Source organism: Odocoileus virginianus, unplaced genomic scaffold, assembly GCF_023699985.2.
Source record: "Odocoileus virginianus isolate 20LAN1187 ecotype Illinois unplaced genomic scaffold, Ovbor_1.2 Unplaced_Scaffold_4, whole genome shotgun sequence".
Taxonomy (NCBI): Eukaryota; Metazoa; Chordata; class Mammalia; order Artiodactyla; family Cervidae; genus Odocoileus; species Odocoileus virginianus.
This window is the reverse complement of record NW_027224266.1, coordinates 4,256,248-4,277,865: the sequence shown is the minus strand read 5'-3', so window position 1 is coordinate 4,277,865 and position 21,618 is coordinate 4,256,248. Positions and strand designations below refer to the sequence as shown.

The 21,618-nt window shown below is 41.8% G+C and overlaps 1 protein-coding gene across 3 annotated transcripts in view; it reads right to left on the bottom strand.

Annotated features, from left to right (window-relative positions):
- Window positions 1-21,618, bottom strand: part of PDK3 (pyruvate dehydrogenase kinase 3) — a 126,028-nt gene that overhangs the window by 33,343 nt on the left and 71,067 nt on the right. For all 3 annotated transcript variants that reach the window (XM_070462388.1, XM_020903074.2, XM_020903075.2), the window contains exons 2-5: window positions 19,159-19,300; window positions 12,871-12,942; window positions 8,678-8,862; window positions 6,072-6,161 (exon numbers count right to left, since the gene is read on the bottom strand). In XM_070462388.1, the coding sequence (XP_070318489.1) occupies window positions 6,072-6,161; window positions 8,678-8,862; window positions 12,871-12,942; window positions 19,159-19,268 (457 nt within the window). In that variant the 5' untranslated portion in view covers window positions 19,269-19,300. The remainder of the gene's footprint in view (window positions 1-6,071; window positions 6,162-8,677; window positions 8,863-12,870; window positions 12,943-19,158; window positions 19,301-21,618) is intronic.

Genomic DNA, 21,618 nt, shown 5'->3' with positions numbered 1-21,618 from the left:
ATTTTGTTTCACAGTTTCTTACAAAGAAAGGAGGGGAAACAGTCACAATGGAAGGCACCTCCCAGAGGATAATGGGAACTGCTCTACAACACTAATTCTAGCATTCACTGCCAGGAGGCTGTAATTTGCAGATGTGTAAAGGTAGATATTAATGTGCTAAATAAGCAGCAAGGAGGTATGCTTCAGTGTGCTGCACATTCAATTACTGTGATGCAGGATGCACCCCACTCTAACACATTTATACAACTGTCTAGTCAAAAATAAAAATATTGTCCCTACCTTTCTACATAAAAGTTTCCTAGAGTCTGTCTCAAGAGATCTAAGTATGGGATCACTGTTAGTTCCTTAAGGCTTCCTAAGGCTATAAAACACACATGCGCATGTGCATACCCATGTACAGGCACATGTGTACATGTGCACACACACAGATCATTTGGTGCTGACATCTGACTATGCTTACACCATGCAGGACCTTCACAGCTGAGAAAATCAACAGCAGAGCTGTCATTAGAACTTAGAACCCCTACACCCTCTACATCAAGCTTCCTAAAACAAAAGGAAAGGAAAAAAATATGAGAGAGAGGCTGAGTTAGAAGATTAACTGAGAAATCTCAGAAGCAAAGAGGAGAAGGTGAAAAACCAGTGAAAAAAATACCAAATGTCTTCAAAAAAGGAAGGCAGCGGGAAGAGTTGCGGATGCTGACATGCATCTCTTCCTCTTCTGACGGTACTGGGCAGATTGGGAAGAAGAGCTGGAGAGGCCTTGGAGCCTTGAGGACTCTGACGGCTGCCCCGGGGCACCCAGTAGTGGAGGTTCCAGTGTCTTTTTGCTAGAAGACATGAAGAACTTCCAGGCCTTCTGAGAGCTAGTGCTCTCTGCCTTGTTGATTCTTTCTCAGACTTATTTTGAACCAGAAAGAGCTTCTGCTTGGCTATCCAGACACTCAGAGAATTAAGAATGGGGTCCACAGGGCACAAAACAGAAAGCTGACTATTAAAATGTGCTTTGTCCACAAGAAGGAAAGAGACTTTCATGTTTCCTGCTAGGCTGTCAAGCCAATTCTGCCATGGCAGGAAAGGTAACTGATTTAAGACTAGTGCCTCACTGAGGAATAAGGATTATATGTACCTGGCTGGGAAAACCAACTGAATGTAGAGGTTATGAGTATAGCAATTCAGATACTGAATTCATCCAGGAAGGTGTGTGGCGGGCACTAGCACTGGAGACGGGGAAATACTCACGTACTACAGGTTTCATAGAGAGATGCACGCTACTCCCAGCTGCACACCAGTCTGTAAAGTGGGTATGAATTCAAATGTAGGAAACAAAGCTCTCACTGGGTTACGAAGACAGGTAATGTTTATTCTCTTCCATCTTTTCCCACATTTTCTCAGTTTTCTTCAGTGAGCACTTGTTATGGTTAGATAGCATCACCAACTTAATGGATATGAATTTGAGCAAACTCCAGGAGATAGTAAAGGACAGAGGAGGCTGGTGTGCTGCAGTCCATAGGGTTGCAAAGAGTCAGACACGACTTAAGTGACTGAACAACAACAATATGGTATTAGTCCTCTTAACTGACCAAACTGGGCACAGGAGTTGGATGATTGACAAAAAAGTTGGATAGTAGGAAACCATAAAATATGACTATAACTGTAAATATTAACCTAAAATACACATATGAATACAGTTTATTCCTCTACTAATCTTTTCACGTAAGGCCGAAGCCCCTCCTTTGAATAGGGGTTCCAGGTCATATTTCATAGATAAACAATACCGCATACAGCTATGAATTACAATTTCTATTTCTTTATGAATTCCAATTTCTATTTCTTTACAAATTCCGATTTCTTTATGAATTCCAATTTCTATTTCTTTAAAGTGCACTAAAGATACTTGTCAAGCAATCTGAGTGCATATTCTTTCTCAGATTTTTACTCACCGCTGCCCTGTCAAGGTCAAAGTAACAAGTTACCTTGTTCACAGTTATTTCATTACATTTTTAAGAAACTCTTTTTATCAAGCCTTCCCAAAGCATTCAACCTGATTTTTATGGAAATCAGTTTCTTTTCTGTACTCACATTTCTTCAGTTTACATAACGTATAAATAAATTATGTGTGTTCATACATATTCATGTGGTATAACTTACACCAACAGTTTGAAGACAAGTGACCCTCACTTAACAGGCCTCACCAAGCGGAAGAAGCACCACTGCGTTCTAGAAAGTATGTCCAAGCCAAGCGTCTTCAGTGTGCTGTGGTGCGATCTATGATTTATGAAGGTGGCAGAAGAGCTGATGGTGTGGAAGTTGCTTCAAAGGTTCATGCACTTTCAGAATCTGAAACCAGCCCCCACTGTTGTCTTCCTTAAGGAAAGAGGTTATTAAGAAATGAAAAACGGTTTGAAAGAAGTGGTGGGGAATAGGAGCAGGGCAGTCTTTGCCCCACTCCTCATAAGTGTGAGGGGTAGCGGTGCACTGGGGGAGGCGGCAGAGGGGCATGGGGGTGAGCTTTGCCTTTCAGTTGTTCCAGACAAGCAGTAGGAATGATTCCATGAGAGGACAGATGGAATAAACTGTGTTCACCCTAAAAGGCGGGTTTGCTGCATACAGAGTCGAAAAGGGCAGGAGAAGGAGTGAAGATAAAACTGTGAGTTTGGTACAAAACTTCTGTCCCTGAGAAAAGCGATGCAAGCATGGATGAGAGTAATTCCAGCCTTTTAGGAATGTACACCCCGGTTAGAGCTTCCCTGGTGGCTCAGCTGGTAAAAAATCTACCTGCAATGCAGGAGACCTGGGTTTGGGAAGATCCCCTGAAGAAGGGAAAGGCTACCCACTCCAGTATTCTGACCTGGAGAATTCCATGGACCATATAGGCCATGGGGTTGCAGAGTCGGACACAACTGAGCAACTTTCACTTTCAAGAGACCAACAGGAGCATTGATACAAATGATGCCAAGCCCAGGCAGGATACAGTAAATACAATAAGAGCCACACAGACAGTAAGGGCTGCAAACACCGGTTCTTGCTCTCTGCCAGCGTCCAGCCTCCTCCTCTGACTCACCAGACAGCAGTGCTAACGACTGCTGAGAATGCCCATTAGTTCTCTACTTACACTGACTCATGGCTAGGACCTCTCTAAAAATGAGTGAGAGACTTTTTGTGGAGAAACAGAGATGATAAAAAAAGGAGTATATTTTTACAGCTTTATCATGAAGAACTGCAAACGAAGACATAAGCACAGAGCAGTGTCAAGAATCCCTGTGTGCTCATCACAAGACTTGATGCTTCCCAACACAGCCCAGTCTTTTTCACTGCCCACTCTCTGGAGTCAATCCCACATGGCATTTTGTATCAAGTCTGGTATTTCAAAGAACCTCTCTTGAAGCTAAGGATGCCTTTAAAACAAACATAACCACAATGCCAATATCACACCTGAAAAATTAACAATTTTTCTTGAACATCTGGGCTTCCCTAATGGCTCAGCTGGTAAAGAATCTGCCTGCAATGTGGGAGACCTGGGTTGGGAAGATCCCCTGGAGAAGGGAATCGCTACCCACTCCAGTGGGTGTCATCAAATATTCAATTCTTTTATCAATGTTCTAAATGATTTTAAGTATTTTATAATTTACACCTGAATATTCATTGGAAGGACTGATGCTGAAGCTCCAATAATTTTGGCCACCTGATGTGAAGAGCTGACTTGGTGGGAAAGATTGAAGGCAGGAGGAGAAGGGGACAACAGGATGAGATGGTTGGATGGCATCACTGACCCAATGGACATGAGTTTGAGCAAACTCCGGGAGATGGTGAAGGACAGGGAAGCCTGGCGTGCTGCAGTCCATGGGGTCGCAAAGAGTCAGACACGACTTAGTGACTGAACAACAACAATTTATGCCAGAAACAAATGCAAAGGCACCAACTTATTATGCAACCAATGGTATAAGTGAGAAGGGGTGCATGACTCGTGGGATTGACCCAGGACGCTCACAAACTTGTCTACCTCCAGCCCTTGTTGCATGCTTGCCCCGCTTCAGGAGCTCTACTTATGTTAACTCATTTAACCCTAGGACACAGGTGAATTGCCAAGAGCACCATTTTATTGATGAAGAAACTGAGGCTCAAAGACATTATATAACATATCCAAGGTCACCTAGTTCACTAAGTGTCTATCAGCTGATGAACAGATAAAACAAAATGCAGTCTATTCACACAATAGAATAGTATTCGACCATAAAAAGAAATGAAGTACTAATTTATGCCACGACATGCATGAACTTGAAAACATTATGCTAAGTGAAAGAAACCAATCACAAAAGACCACACACTGTATCACTTCATTTATATGACATGTCCAGAATAGGAATATCTGTAGAGACAGAAAGTAAACTAGTTGGTTGCCTAGGGCTGGGGAGAGGGGTAGTAGGGAGTGATTTCAAATGGGCATGGGGTTTTCTTTGTGGGGTGATGTAACACTTCTAAAATTGAATTATGGTGACAGCTGCACAACTGTGAACATACTAGAAATCCCTGAATTGTACACTTTAAATGAGTGAATTGGATGGTATGTGAATTGTACTACAATAAAGTTTTTTTTTTTTTTTAAGTAAATTACCAGAGGTTGGACATCTCTGAAGCCAAGGAATATTTATTGACCATGTATACAGGCATAGACTAAGTTCTAGGTGAGTTGCAACGTAAGTATAAGACAAAAACCCTGACTTCAAACTGCTGGCAGTTCAAGAGAAAAGGCATCTATGCAATGTATCAATATTATAATGCCCTTTTGCTTTATGGAGATGTGTCTTGTCCATAAGACACATATGGCAGTCGACTATGTGAACCAGGTTTTCTGGATCATAAAAGCTACTGGGCCAGGGCCAGGTGAACATACAAGCCCTGGTCAGACGGATCCTGCTTCCCTCTGCTGCCAGGGGCCTGCAGAGGGTTATCTTGTGAGAGAGAAACCTACAGGTATCCTCGGGAGCTGAAGCCAAGCCTATTCACTTATAACTGGAGTAATGCGAGTACATGTTTTCTAACTAAACAGAGGCCAAGGCAGCCTGACAAGCCTTGGCTGAGCTAAGGCCACCAGGGGGATACCCAGGGTAACCAAATATTAGTAAGACAGGTTTTCCTTAGCTTCAGCAGCTGAAGATCTGGTCTGTTCCCCCACCAGGGAGGCTGCCCACACTGGGTCCCCTCCCTTGGCCCTCTAAGCTTTGTTGGCAAAGGTCACTCCACTTGAGGCGGGCTTCAGAGCTTTGCCAGAGACCAAGCCCTCTTCTACCTATTCTCACCTAGCTACACAATCCAGACAAAAGAAGAGCAACAGAGATCCTAATGACTATCTGGGAGACCGATGGTCATGACAGGGTAAGATGTAGGTTTAGAGGAAGGCCGCAGGAGACACGATCCAGGAAAGGGGACAGTCTCAGAATGTGAGGTTGCATAGGGTAACCATAACACCGAAAACAACTGGAGAGGGCCAGGAATCCGTTCAATCATTTACAACCAGGAAGGCTTTCTGGAGCTAGCCTTTACCTTAAGTGAAAATTGAGGAAAATGCTGTTTTAATGGGCTCTGTTATACCCTGAGGCTAATGGAACAGAGCCCAGCTCAATGTCCAGTGAACCTGTGAGCGCAAATGCCTCATAGAACCTACAACCTGGAGGGCATGTCAGTAAGATGTCCGCTTTTTAACCAATGTGTGAATTCAGCTGAATTTTATAACAAGGGTTTATATTCTCAAATTTTCAGACAGTGGTGGCAATCAAAACTTAGACTCTTACTTAAACTCATAAATATTTACCATTTAGCTAGAACTATAAGAAAAACCCTGGTCCGTGAAGTAGAAATTCCCATTTTGAGCATTACAAACTATGCATCATTGCCTGAGCTGCCAAGAAAGAACAGATCATATTTGGATCATGTGGCTTGGGCCCATAGTGGTCTAATGAACCAGCAAACAGTTAAATGCCATAACCCTACAGCTAAGCTGCCTCAACGAAACCGCATCCCTAATGCATCCCAACGAAACGACACCCCTAACATGACACTGGCCTCCTTACCTTTCACAACATCAGCAACGTTGCAGGTGGGATCAATACTTCCGATGTGTTTCGGATGCGCAGGATTGGTGTCACCGCCAAACAGAAGTGCTAAACACACCCAAGAGAAAAGGGAGAGGATTAAAAACAAACCCGGCTAGGATGGTCAGGCAGAGGAATTTCGGGCTTTTAAGTTTTGAAAAGATCCTCTCATTGTGAAAGCTGTTTTAGCATCCACAGTGACTTAGAGTAACAGAATCCATTCAACTGGTCGGTCATCAGTTATCGTGCAATGGAGGACCTGCCATGCCGTGAGACTCTCACGTGCAGTTAGCAGGTCCTCAAGCAGCAACATGAAGCATCTATCCAACCTGCTCTCCCCGATCCAATGTGATCTGGTTGAAAAACAGCTTCCTTCCATCCTGAGTCCAGTTAACCCACCTTCTCAGCACTCTCCTAGACAGTTATTCCAACATTCACTAAATATTTACAAAATAGTCTGCAGCATTAGGCTAGGCCTACAAAGGGTCTTTTACCATGAACACTCAAATGCCTCAATCGTAGATTACTTTCACCGTACTACACTATTTGTGCAAGCGTTTTTAAGAGAACACTCAACTACTCTCATAATATACAAGGTTTGCAAAATTTTACTTCTGAAAAAAAGCCCAAGTTGTGGTACAGATATACAATGGAATATTACTCAGTCATAACAAGGAATGAATTGAGTCAGTTCTAGTAAGGTGGATGAGCCTAGAGTCTCTTATATACAGTGAAATAAGTCAGAAGGAGAAAAAACAAGTATCTGATATTAATGCATATATACGGATTCTAGAAAAATGGTACTGATGAACCTATCTGAAGGTCAGGAATAGAGATGGAGATGAGAGAACAGACTTATGAACACAGCATGGAAGGAGAAGGTGGGACAATTAAAGACAGTAGCACTGACATATACACACAGTGAAGTGCTCAGTCATTTCGGACTCTTTGCGACCCCATGGACTGTAGCCTACCAGGCTTCTCCGTCCATGGGATTTTCTAGGCAAGAATACTGGAGTGGGTTGCCATTTCCTTCTCCAGGAGATCTTCCCGACCCAGGGATTGAACCTGGGTCTCCTGCATTGTAGGCAGATGCTTTACTGTCTGAGCCACCAGGGAAGTCCATTACACACAACCAAGTGTAAAACAGATAGCTAGTGGGGAGCTGCTATATAACACAGGGAGCTCAATCTGGTGCTCTGTGACAACCTAGAAGGGTGGGATGGGGTGGGAGGGAGGTTTAAGAGGGAGGACAATTTATACAATAAATTTATAGTTCATACAATTTATATAAATTGTGTACTTTATAATTATAAAATATGTGTAATTTTGGCTGATTCATGTTGTGGCATGGCAGAAACCAACACAACATTGTAAACCAATTATCCTCCAATTAAATTTTTTTAAAAAGCCAAAAGGAGACCCCTCCAAAGAAAAAAGCAATCTGAATACAAATGTTTAATATATGTGCCTATTTTTAAGTCAAATAAGAAATGGGAAATAACTTAGACTCCACAAGAGGAAAATGCTTAAATGAAATAGGTGAAGGTTTTAATTATGAAAGAGGACAAATATGGGCATCAGGCCAATATGTAAAGTGCCAACTGATTAAGTGGAAGAAAAACAAGAGATGCACAAACTTAATGATCGAAAACCATGTACGTATATATGTGGACACACATATTCAGGTCAGAAAGAAACTGTAATTATCTAAGTAGTTTAATTCAATAGTATTGGGGTTCTTTGCTTTTCTTTTAAATTTCCTGTAAATTGCCAGACATTTACATTTTCAACAGACATACATTTAGAACAAACCCACATTTAACAGATGCATAACATTTGCTATCCAAATAAAGTAATATTACTAACATAAAGATGCTCTGTCCATTTTCTGACTCAACAAAGAGGATGAATTAGACTCTAGATACCTGGATGCTTTTTCATAAAAGTTACAAAATTGGACACAGAGACACACTGAAAATGAGTTTAAAAGTTTTTGTGGAGAGAATTTTAGTTATTCTTTTCTTATCTGCTTATCAGCCTAGAGAAGAGATTAAAACTCTCAATACAAGATTAGGGTTTGACAATTCCATATAATCTGATTTCACTGATCACTGTGAAAAGTAAGATCAATTGCTCATATTGCCAACATGCCAATTCAATATTCCCAGTATATTCTCAGTATCACTGTTTTTAAAACCAAAAAAGGAAACCATGTGCCACCCTGGATAAAGTTTAGAACTGACTCTAGAGACTCTGGAAGTATTCAGAGATGAATACCATGCTGCCAGGTGCCTGCCAGATACTATGCCCCACCAGTAACATAACAGCAGAGGCTTAAAAGGCAGGCAGTGGTCCTGTCTCTAATATGAGTATCCAAAAAGCCTTTCAAGGATTTCCTTTAACTGAGAGTTCTAAAGATTAGCTTTTTCATAGACAGGACTCACTTAGGAAAAACTGACCTAGAAGTTAAATTTCTAGACAAAAATGCAGATCAGTAAATTGAAAGTGAAGCAATAGGAAGACATCTGGGCGAAATCACTCTGGTTATCTTTTCAAAACTGGACCAAGAAAACCCAACTTACTGTGCTGGTTAATAAGCATGCGGAAAGAGATGCGGTTGGTATAAAATCGGTCCAGAAAATACTGGATGTTACTGCTAATGAATGGATCAAACCCAAACTTCTCCTTGTACTCGATCACTCCTTGGGCCATTGTAGGAACCACATCATTGTGTCTATTTCTGATTTTAATTAGGACTTGTAGAAAGCTGCATGGGAAGGAAACAAAAGAGTAGTCAGTCTTTATGTTTCATGGACTAATGCACAAATTTCCCAGCTTTATTTTGGAACTATTTACCTGGTGGTATTTTTATAGGCAGAGCCATCACTATCATCATAGATTACAAAGAATTACTCACAAGAAACTAGATTACCCAGTTTTTGCATGAAACTTTCTCCAGAAAGTCTTCCTTCAGAAATACTTAACTTTTTAAATAAAGAAACAGAATGCTCAAATACCTTTTTAGGAATCCACTGACTTTCTAGATAAATGATAACATATGAAACAGACTCTATAAATGTTTGCTGAATACATAACTGCAGGATTTATTGATGTTTCTTCTGACAACATGAAGACAATACCAAAAATCTCCAAGGATTTATGATGGAGTCTTAAAAAGATAGCTTCCATGAAGAAGTAAATGATGTCAAACCATTTAAAAGCAAAATTTTGAAGCAAATTTCTCACAGCAGTAAAATAGTGATGGAACATAGAAAGAACAAAGGTGATTAAGACAAACCTATTCAAATATTTGGGTACATTATTGTAAAGGTGTAGAGGGAAAACTACATTGAGAATGGTAACTAAGAACAGAAAGGCAAGTCAATGGAACCAAATAAAAACCTTGGAACCAGGATCAAGGATGAATGAGAACGTGTGTGTAAAAATTCAGCAATACTGATGATGAAGTGACAATGTAAGTCAGTAGGGAAACAAATTAGTTGGGATAGCTGACTAATAATGTAAGTCATGCCCCAATTTTAAACCTTACACCCAAAAATGGGTCAAAAAAACTTAAATGTAAAAGGGTGAAATTGTAGAAAAGAAAGAAGAAAATCAGGTAAGTATATAACCTTGAGAGTAAGGAAGATTGTTCTAAGCCTAATACCAAAGGCAGAAACCACGAAGAAACAAATCATAGGACTGTATAGGATCTCAGCAATTTTATAAGGACACAAGAAAAGTGAAATCTGAGAAAAATATATTCATAAGAGTTATTATTCTTAGTAAAGGAAAAGATGACCACACCCTAACAGAAAACTAGGCAAGGGGCCTGGTATCAACAGAAAATGTACCAGAGGGCAAGCAAATGCCAATAACTTCACCTTCGAAATAACAAAAGAAAAGCAAATTAAAACAATGCAACACTATGCTTACCGGACCAGCAAAGAATAACCACTGCTGGCTAGACAGTGGGCACTTATCTGATGAATTTCTAGGGGCGACTGAGCAGCCTGTATCAAAAGCCCAAAGAAAGTTATTCCACTCCCAGGAACTGACTCCAGGAAAAGAACTGGATAAGGTCAACAATTACATTTCAGAGCTGTTCTTTAGAGCACTACTTAGGGTAGCAAGAAGACCACAAACTATTCTAAACCCTGTAACAGGAGGTCAAGTCATCTGACTTATCTACAGGTAGACCACTATGAAATTACTAACAATGGGGTAGACCTATAATGCTGACACTGTTATTTTTGTAAAAAACAAAACAAAGCATTCTGCACATATAGGAACACGTATGCCAAGTATGGATGGAAGGAAAATGTTAACAGTAATTTAATTTCCCAGTAATGGAAATTTGGAGTGACTATCCGCATAGTCTTATGTTTCTCAATGATGAAACTCTTCTGTAATAAATACATATGTACAGAGACAGCAAAAATGAATAAGTCAACTCAGAAATTAGAAGGTCAAAATTATTCATGAGAAATTTTCTAATGGACCATTTATCCTTTACACAATGCTCTTCCCAATGTATTCATAATGAAATATTACTAAAGTGTAACAATTCATTACAGTAGGAAAGTGACTCAACTTATCTGTAGGGAGGAGACTTGCCTCAATGGTTCAATTCTCAGACTACTTTCCCAATCTTCTGGGGCTCCTTTTTTTTTTTTCCAACAAGTCTTATTTAATTTTACATTTTTGGCCACACCCAGGGCTTCCCTGGTGGCTCAGATGGTGAAGAATCTGCCTGCAATGCAGGAGACCTGGGTTCGATCCCTGGGTTGGGAAGATCCCCTGGAGGAGGGCATGGCAACCCACTCCAGTATTCTTGCCTGGAGAATTTCCACAGAGGAGCCTGGTGGGCTACAGTGCATGGGGTCACAAAGAGTCAGACACAGTTGAGTGATTAAGCACAGCACTGTGGCACATGGGACCTTAATTCCCTGATCAGAGATCGAACCGGCACCCCCTGCATAAGAAGATAGAAACTTAACCACTGGACCACTATGGAAGTCCTGGGGCTCTTCTAAACTTTGTCGTCATGATCAACATCCTCATCCTCCTTGCTACTTTCACTTTACTTATGATTTGCCTGCTCACGACTCCTGTATAACCTCTCACTAAGCAGAAAAGGATGCTACGATGAACAGGACTCCCTATTCCTTCCTTCACCACAAGCATCTGGCTTCTACAACCCCAAGTCTCCCAACTAGTTTCATGGCAACCTGGGCAGGTTACTGAAACTCAATGAGAGCTGTTATCATTACGATCTCGTAACACTGGATCCAGAAGTTGGCAGCTTCTAAAGACTTGTGTCCATAAATCACAAGACTGCAGAAGCACACAGCAGAAATGTATTATCACAGATGCTCACAAACCTATATCCCCAAATCTGAAGCTAGAGAGGTCAGTCCTTATTTGCAGGATACCAGCCAAACAAACTGTCACTAGCTAAGGACTTTGGTGAAAACAAAGCTTCTGGATTCGATTAATTTAACTTTGATAACAAATGACAGCAAAGGCCTGTAACAAGAAAAACATTACAGCCGGGGCTCTAATCCAATGCCTCCTCTTCCACATTTCACCATTAACAAACCATCTAGTGAAGTAAAAACAGGTAGGACTTTTTTTCCTTTGCATTTTACTTTACAAGTACATCTGACCTAGCTACTCACGACCCAGACCAGCAGTTCTGGCAATATGGTGCATTGTAAAGAGCAACTGTACTGAGGAAGAGTAAACATGATTTAGAGACTCAGCTCTGCTCTGAACTGATGTTACAATCTTGGGGAAGTCACTTCACAACTCGGACCTCAGTTTCCTTATCTGTGAATTGAGACAGCTAGGTTAAATGCCTTGAGCTAAGGTCACTTATGTAATGTGATATTTCTTAGTTCTTTTTATGGAACACCTACATGTAAGGCATTTGGTGTTACAATGATGTGGGCCAGGTTTCTACCTGGAAATTCCGCAGCCCAACAGGCCTGCCGTATGAATTCAACAATGGGTACATGAAAGACGAGAAAAATAATGGGAAGAGGACACAATTTCTCTTGGCAGGGGAAAAAAACACACTCAGAGCTGGGTGTTTTCTGGTTAAATGAAAAAGAAAAACTGGAAATATTTTCCATCAGCATGCAAATTTAGCAGTCTCTGTGCCTAAAAGCAGCAATAGAATTCAGAAGAGTTATGTTAATAGCATACTTTTATGCGTCTCCAAAATAAAAGCATTATCTTTTCTCTGAGCTCAAATGTTATACTGCACTGAAACTTTAAAAACAAATCATAGGGACTAAGTACATAAACTCATGTATACACAGAGGTCAGTGCGTTCTCAAAACTACCACTAGGTGGAACATTTACTGCAATATCTACAGTAGGTGCCCAGCACCAGTTCACCAGAAAGAAGCACAAGTATTAAGAATTAGATCAGGAGGTGTAATTTGAAGGGTCTCCTGGTACTAGTTAAATTCTTAGCTCGAATTTACAGGGTAGGGAGGGAAGTGGGAAGGGGGTTCAGGATGGGTGGGGGAAGAGACACACATGTATACCTGTGGCCGATTCATGTTGATGTATGGCAAAAATCATCACAATATTGTAATTATCCTCCAATTAAAATAAATTAATTAAAAAACTGCAATGGTGAGCTGTTACCCATTAAGAAACCTAATGCTTCCATCCCACTTGTACTTCTTGGCTCTCAGTGACGTGAGTCCCATTTACCAAAACTTTTTTTTTTACTTTCAGGTAAGTTTGGTGTCCTACTTACTTATCCAAGACCTGTGGATCTTCAGGACTCTTATTTTCATATTCTAGAAGTTCAAGAAAACTCTGCATATACCTGAAAAAGAGATACTGCGTTAGTTGCCTACCCAACATCCAGCCTCCTTCCCCTCTTCCTTTGTCACCAGCCAGTTCAGTCATGTCCAACTCTTTGTGACCCCATGGACTACACAGTCCATGGAATTCTCTAGGCCAGAATACTGGAGTGGGTAGCCATTCCCTTCTCCAGGGAATCTTCCCAATCCAGGAATCAAACCCAGGTCTCCCGCACTGCAGGTGGATTCTTTACCGTCTGAGGCACCAGGGAAGCCTTAGAGTACCTTAAATTTCCACCCAGGTATCCATCCAATCCCCTTGCTCTCCCATGGAACCCAAGTGCTTCAAGGTAAGCTGATACTATGCAGAGCTCCTGAGTGGCCAGTTTTCCTCTGGGTAATTCTATTCCTCTTGTCACTAATTCCTAATTAGTCTGATAGTCTTGGTCTAAGCCTGTCACCACACTGCATTCCCCTGAACTCAGGGGTTGGCTCAAGAATGGAGCCTCAATTCAGGCCAGTAAAATGAGAGCAGATTTGCTGGTGGTCTTTGGGAGAGAGGTGCATGGATGTAAAGCCTAGAACTACTGCAGCCATTCTGTCACCAGGAGAAAATCCAGTCAGGACAGAGGACAAGATGGTTGGATGGCATCACCAATTCAATGGACGTGAGTTTGAACAAGCTCCAGAAGTTGGTGGTGGACAGGGAAACCTGGTGTGCTACAGTCCATGTGGTCACAGAGTCGGACACAACTGAGTGACTGAGCTGAACTGAATGAACTCAACCCCATGGAAAGTAGGACCCTGAAAATCTCGTGACTCTTTGAATTACACCAACTCCAAAAGCTCATCCTATGGGTGGATCTTAGTCACCATTTATTGTTTCAGTCAGGCTTAGTTGGATTTTCTGCTAACTTGCTAATACACGTATCCTAACTGGGACACCAAATCTGCAGTCTGATTACCAAAAAAAAGTGCATAGAATATTTAATAAGCAAGTGTGTGGCCCTGAAAAGGATGCTAAGAAGTTAGAATCACAAATAAAGAAGATTCCCTCTCAGAGTTAACCTAAATTCATCAACATGTAAATGGAGGAGAAAGAATGGCTCTTTTCAGTTCAGTTCAGTCGCTCAGTCGTGTCCAACTCTTTGCGACCACATGGACTGCAGCACACCAGGCCTCCCTGCCCATCACCAACTCCCGGAGTTTACCCAAACTCATGTCCATTGAGTCGGTGATGCCATTCAACCATCTCATCCTCTGTCATCCCCTTCTCCCATCTTCAATCTTTCCCAGCATCAGTCTTTTCAAATGAGTCAGTTCTTCGTATCAGGTGGCCAAAATATTGGAGTTTCAGCTTCAGCATCAGTCCTTCCAATGAATATTCAGCATTGATCTCCTTTAGGATGGACTGGTTGGATCTCCTTGCAGTCCAAGGGACTCTCAAGAGTCTTCTCCAACACCACAGTTCAAAAGCATCAATTCTTTGGTGCTCAGCTTTTTTTACAGTCCAGCTCTCACATCCATACACAACTACTGGAAAAACCATAGCCTTGACTAGATGGACCTTTGTTGGCAAAGTAATGTCTCTGCTTTTTAATATGCTGTCTAGGTTAGTCATAACTTTTCTTCCAAGGAGCAAGCATCTTTTAATTTCATGGCTGCAGTCATCATCTGCAGTGATTTTGGAGCCCCCCAAAATAAAGTCTATCACTGTTTCCACTGTTTTCCCATCTATGCCTCTTTCAGGCCCTTTAAAACAGGTCCTGTTGTTGATTAGGAATACCAACATATCTCTGTCAGGGCCAGCGTAAGCAATAATGTGTCCAACAAAGATATAGAGAATGGAGGAAATAACGTGATTCAGAGATTTCAATTACTTAGAGGTGTGTGACCTCTGCTTTAGGTCTGAACATGTCTGAACAAATTATCCCTTATCCTAATTATTTTTAGTAACTAATTACTACTAATCCTACTCTTCTGCTTTGGACAGAGGATGAAGGCACGCCAACAACTAAACATGACTGTTTAGCTTATAAACACATAAACAAGAAGGACGTCTTATTAATCAGCCTCACCTGAACTTTGTGACAATGCATGATACTAAAGCATGTTCATCTCGGAATATTTTTTTAATACAGTTTCTGAGCATTTAAGGCTATGAATTAGACACTTAAAATCATTAGGTCAATCCATCCTAAGAGGCCACAGGCAGCCATCCACAGTGATGCCCTCAGGCCTGCCACATGTCAGCAGATTTTCAGGCTGGCATACCAACCTTATGGAGGGGGATGTCATTTAAAAAGATGTTATAAGCAGAAAGAGGTGGAAAACTTTGCTGAGTTTCTCAGCCTGCAAGTCAAGAAGGCACGGAGAACACACTTTGACTCAGGAGAGCTTCATGGCCCAGTATACTTAAGATTCTCTTTCGAAAAGAAAAGAAAGTGACAAGTCAAGACAACGGATGCTCCTGAACTGGATTCAGAAATCGGGGGTGATACAGTAATATTGAAAGATAGCTAGCCTACCCAGAATTCCCGGCCCAGTAGCAGGCCCCTAATAGTGCTCAGATCATGAACTCCTTATTGCCAAATTCAGACTTAAATTGAAGAAAGTAAGGAAAACCACTGGACCACTCAGGTATGACCTAAATCAAATCCCTTATGACTATACAGTGGAAGTGAGAAATAGATTTAAGGGACTAGATCTGATAGAGTGCCTGATGAACTATGGACAGAGGTTCGTGACATTGTACAGGAGACAGGGATCAAGACCATCCCCATGGAAAAGAAATGCAATAAAGGCAAAATGGTTGTCTGAGGAGGCCTTACAAATAGCTGTGAGAAGAAGAGAAGCGAAAAGCAAAGGAGAAAAGGAAAGATATTCCCATTTGAATGCAGAGTTCCAAAGAATAGCAAGGAGAGATAAGAAAGCCTTCCTCAGCGATCAGTGTGAAGAAATAGAGGAAAACAACAGAATGGGAAAGACTAGAGATTTCTTCAAGAAAATTAGAGATACCAAGGGAACATTTCATGCAAAGATGGGCACAATAAAGGACAGAAATGGTATGGACCTAAAGAAGCAGAAGATATTAAGAAGAGGTGGCAAGAATACACAGAAAAACTATACAAAAAAGATCTTCACGACCCAGATAATCACGATGGTGTGATCACTCACCTAGAGCCAGACATCCTGGAATGCGAAGTCAAGTGGGCCTTAGAAAGCATCACTACAAACAAAGCTAGTGGAGGTGATGGAATTCCAGTTGAGCTATTTCAAATCCTGAAAGATGATGCTGTGTAAAAGTGCTGCATTCAATATGTCAGCAAATTTGAAAAACTCAGCAGTGGCCACAGGACTGGAAAAGGTCAGTTTTCATTCCAATCCCAAAGAAAGGCAATGCCAAAGAATGCTCCACCCTGCACAATTGCACTCATCTCACACACTAGTAAAGTAATGCTCAAAATTCTTCAAGCCAGGCTTTAGCAATAGGTGAACTGTGAACTTCCAGATGTTCAAGCTGGTTTTAGAAAAGGCAGAAGAACCAGAGATCAAATTGCCAACATCCGCTGGATCATCAAAAAAGCAAGAGAGTTCCAGAAAAACATCTATTTCTGCTTTATTGACTATGCCAAAGCCTTTGACTGTGTGGATCACAATAAACTGTGGAAAATTCTGAAAGAGATGAGAATACCAGACCACCTGACCTGCCTCTTGAGAAACCTGTATGCAGGTCAGGAAGCAACAGTTAGAACTGGACATGGAACAACAGACTGGTTCCAAATAGGAAAAGGAGTACGTCAAGGCACGTATGACAAGTATATTGTCACCCTGCTTATTTAACTTATATGCAGAGTACATCATGAGAAATGCTGGGCTGGAAGAAGTACAAGCTGGAATCAAGATTGCTGGGAGAAACATCAATAACCTCAGATATGCAGATGACGCTACCCTTACGGCAGAAAGTGAAGAAGAATTAAGAGCCTCTTGATGAAAGTGAAAGAGGAGAGTGAAAAAGTTGGCTTAAAGCTCAACATTCAGAAAACTAAGATCATGGCATCCGGTCCCATCACTTCGTGGCAAATAGAGGGACAGTGGAAACAGTGGCTGACTTTTATTTTTTTGGACTCCAAAATCACTGCAAATGGTGATTGCAGCCATGAAATTAAGAGGCTTACTCCTTGGAAGGAAAGTTATGACCAACCTAGACAGCATATTAAAAAGCAGAGACAAAAAAAAAAAAAAAAAAAGACATTACTTTGCCAACAAAGGTCCATCTAGTCAAGGCTATGGTTTTTCCAGTGGTCATGTATGGATGTGAGAGTTGGACTGTGAAGAAAGCTGAGTGCCAAAAAATGGATGCTTTTGAACTGTGGTGTTGGAGAAGACTCTTGAGAGTCCCTTGGACTGCAAGGAGATCCAACCAGTCCATCCTAAAGGAGATCAGTCCTGGGTGTTCACTGGAAGGACTGATGCTAAAGCTGAAACTCCAATACTTTGGCCACCTCATGTGAAGAGTTGACTCATTGGAAAAGACCCTGATGCTGGGAGGGATTGGGGGCAGGAGGAGAAGGGGATGACAGAGGATGAGATAGCTGGATGGCATCACCAACTCAATGGACATGAGTTTGAGTAAACTCCAGGAGTTGGTGATGGACAGGGAGGCCTGACATGCTGTGATTCATGGGGTCGCAAAGAGTCAGACACGACTGAGCGACTGAACTGAACTGAATAGTGCTTATATACTTCGTGATAGAAAATCTCTTATCATGGTAAGCAATAAGAAAGTCTCATGCAAGCAAGCATAATACTTGCTGCTTCTGAAACAAGCTATGAGTTCAGGGCAAAATCCAACTGACTCTGAGATGGAAGCCAAGGTCGCCGCCTCTGAGCTATCCTGGGGCCACTGTGCCAGCCATGGCTGCTTGTCTGGAAGAGGGACTGAATACTGTACCTCTAAGACCACACACAGACTGCTTCTCAGATGACTCATTCTCAACCCTAAGAATGTACTATAACCAGCATTACTGAGGAATGACTGGTGAATGGCCGTCCTCCTTCAGTAGCCCAGTCTCCATTAACCCTCTAGACACCAACTAATGAATGGTTCCACTCCCCTTGTATCTGGCCTCACGCACTCCTCCAGCTTTCTCCATGGGGACTTGCTCTCTGCTTGGAAAATACAGAGACACACAAGCATTTCCATGTAAATCCCTTTCTAAAAATACACCACCTGGTCTTCCCTCCTACCAATCAGCCACCGCCTCACACTCTGCCTCCCAAGTGGGCAGTTCAGTCACAAACTCAACTTCCTCAATTAGACAGCATGTGCTTTAAGCATCACATTAAGTTATCCTGTTAAGATTTTTCAGACTTTTCATGGGGCAGATGAAGCACAGCAGGTGGCTGATCTTTTTCACTCGGGACATTCCCCTTCAAATGACTTAGTTTGTCCTAAAATAAGTAAGATCTTCCAAAAACTTTTTTAAAAGGAAAAACAGAAAAAACCATGACAGAGACTGGATCAAATTAGCAATATTTCCTTAGTCAAAGAATTGGGAGACCTGCTCACAGGGGCCACTGCATTGGTATTCTTTCCATAATTTTCTTCACTTCCCTGTTTTTTTTTCCCAATGAAAAATCACATTTATAACCAAAAAAAAATTTAAGTCAAGAAAGTGTCTGGTACAGTTGAGAAGTTATTTCCCTTAGGACAATTATACACTGTCTTGAGATTTCTGCACCACCACTCCTCCCCCACCAAAAAAAACTTGGGACTTCACTGATGGTCCAGCGGTTAAGATTTTGCCTTTCAATGTAGGGGGTGTGGATTCAGTCCCTGGTCCTGGAGCTAAGATTCCACGTGACTCAGGGCCAAAAACTCAAAACAGGCAACAGAAGCAATGCTGTAACAAATTCAACCGACTTTAAAAATGGTCCGCATCCAAAAAAAAAAAATCTTAAAACACTCAATTACCTGAAAATTCAGATTTATAACCAGAAAAAAGTTGAAAAGTCAAAGAAGTGTCTCGTACAGTTGAAAAGCATTTTCCTTAGGACAACTATACATTGTTATATCAGTTAAAAAAAAAAAGCCCTTTAATTACCTAAGAAACCCAGCTATCCTGAATGAGTCATACCCACAGGAAGCATTACGTGTACTTTTAGGGAGAATGGTCCCAATGCCAAATGTTCTGAGCATTCTGGGTAGACCCATCTGTCCCACACTATGTACTTACCAGCTCTGAACCAATCCCACCGAACGGCGGTTAAGCAAGTTCTCCGGCAGAAGATTAACTTCTCTCATTGTGTTAGCCAGGCGCACAGGAAGCTCCTTTCGTAGGAACATATATGAAGTTTTCTCACACGCATTATCTCTCCCTATTAACAGATGAAAAATGTTCTGTGATTTTATACCCTAACAGATGGAATAATAAAGGGTTCTCATGGTAGCCCAGTGACTGGCTGGGAAGAAAACACTAAGTAACCCTGCAGTCTCTAGTTAAATCTTTATCCTCTAAAATAGCAAGCTTAAGAAAATAATTTAATTAGAATAGAAAAGGAGCATTTATTCCAAGAGGCAACCTCGAAAGCTGTGTGTTTTCCCTCCACACAAATACAGCCCTAGTGTTCCCAGTGGTGGTATAAAAGTGACCTGGGATATATATAATCGGAATTTGTTTTCAAATAAACTCTGTGGGAAAACTGCCAAGTAGAAAACTAGAAGAATGTGTAAATCCACTCCTGTTCACAGGGGTTTCCAGAAGGCAACAAACCCATTCATTCCACAAACATTCACCTACTGCGGGTCGACTGCTTCCTAAGACTTTCTTCAAACATGTTTCTCTCAGGACCAGGAAGCAGCCACAGACCCTGGGTCTGACCGAGACACAGGACTCGGGAGGTGCCCAAGAAGCCAGCTCACAGGTGCCCTCAGCAGTGGAGTGGAGGACAGTGAGAGAAAAGGTATCAGGCCACGTGAAGACCCCGAGCCCATGTGACTGCCATGTGACCCCAGTGGTTCCATGACTGGTCTTGTCCCCAAGCCCCACCCTGCTGTAAATCCAGCGAGGATGTGACAGCAAGGACAGGAGCTCTGGGGACAGAAATGTGCTTCAGCCTCAACTCCGCCCCTGTGAGGGGTGTGAAACCCTTCTTAAGCTTCTTAACTTCTGAGCCTCAGCTGCCTTAATCTGTAAAATAGGGATGAAGCATCCATTTTTGTAAAGACATATGACAACATGTATGGAGCCTGATACAGAGTCAAGTGTTCAATCAATGTTAGTTCTTTTTCCGTCCTCTCTGATACTTACAGGTCCAGCCCAACTCCCTCACGATCGGATAGGCCTGCCTGACTCCCCATGTCCCCTGCGAGCTGCTGGGAAATGGGCCACCTCAGGGCCAGGCCCGGAGAGAGGGAAGCAGGGTTCAGTGGATGAACTTCACCTCCAAACTCTCCACTTCCTTCAGCATGTGATGAGGCAGCAAATTAGAGGTTCAGAAGTAAACCCATTCTAACACTTCCAGCCCAGTTCTGGTTTCTTCCTTTCCTGTCCTCACCAAGTGAGACTGGAAATAAAATAACCCACTTTGGAGGCTCAGCTGCAGAACCTCTTCTGCCCAATGCCCCCTGCCCCCTTCTCCATTTCCAGAAAAGTCAGAATAAAAGATTAAAGTCTTAACTCATCCCTCACTTTCCTCATTCGAATAGAGTAGTATACTGAAGGCCTCCAATAAACCTTTAATTAATCAATAATTCTGCCTTTCCCTTTTCTCCTAAGGGAAATACTCCAAAAAGGAAGGAAGTGTAGCATCTCAGCAATGACCTTCCAATACTTACTCGATACACATTCATCTGGCCTTAGGTGATTAACACAATGATTCAGGCTGCTTTGCTTCAGATTATAATATATACATATACATGACAATCCATTCCAGTACTGTTACCTGGAGAATCCATGGTCAGAGGAGCCTGGTAGGCTACAGTCCATGGGGTCGCAAAGAGTCGGACATGCCTGAGAGACTTCACTTTATATATAAATATATATATATAAAATCATTCCTGAAATGTTCTGCCTAAATATAATTTTTACGGATGAACCATTGTAAGTGCATTAAAAATGCTGATATTTCAAAACAACTTATGGTGAACCTCATTATAAAATAAAAGATCTATTATCTAAATTAAAAAGGGCATGTACATTTGCATGTACCAGGAGAAATAGTTTGTATCCTGGTTATAAAGGACATTTTCTTTTTTAAAAGAAAGCACAAAAGAAATGATGACCTTGTCCTTGCAGGAAGTTAGGGAATGGGAAAGAGTGAGAACCCTCTGGTGTTGAATTGTAACTGGAAGTTATCAGCATGACCTTGGTATTCTGAGTTTTGGGGGTAATAAAAGTTCATGTGCTTAAGTCGCCACGTCCACAGCATGAGGAGCCGCAGATGAACAGCACAGTGGTGGTGGGGCGGAGGGAAGCAGGACAAAATGGAGGGTCGGGAGAAGTGACGGTGGGCAGGCAGGTGCCAGGTGCCAGGGGGTGATCAGGTTCATGTCTGTGCTGGAAACCCACAGGGCTAGATGGCTTCTGAGTTGAAAGGTTTTCATATTTTAGGAAGTTAAAAAAAAATACATCCACTGCAAGAAACAGTCCAGTCTACAAACACAATACAAGTGCAGTGCAACCTGTGAACATCCA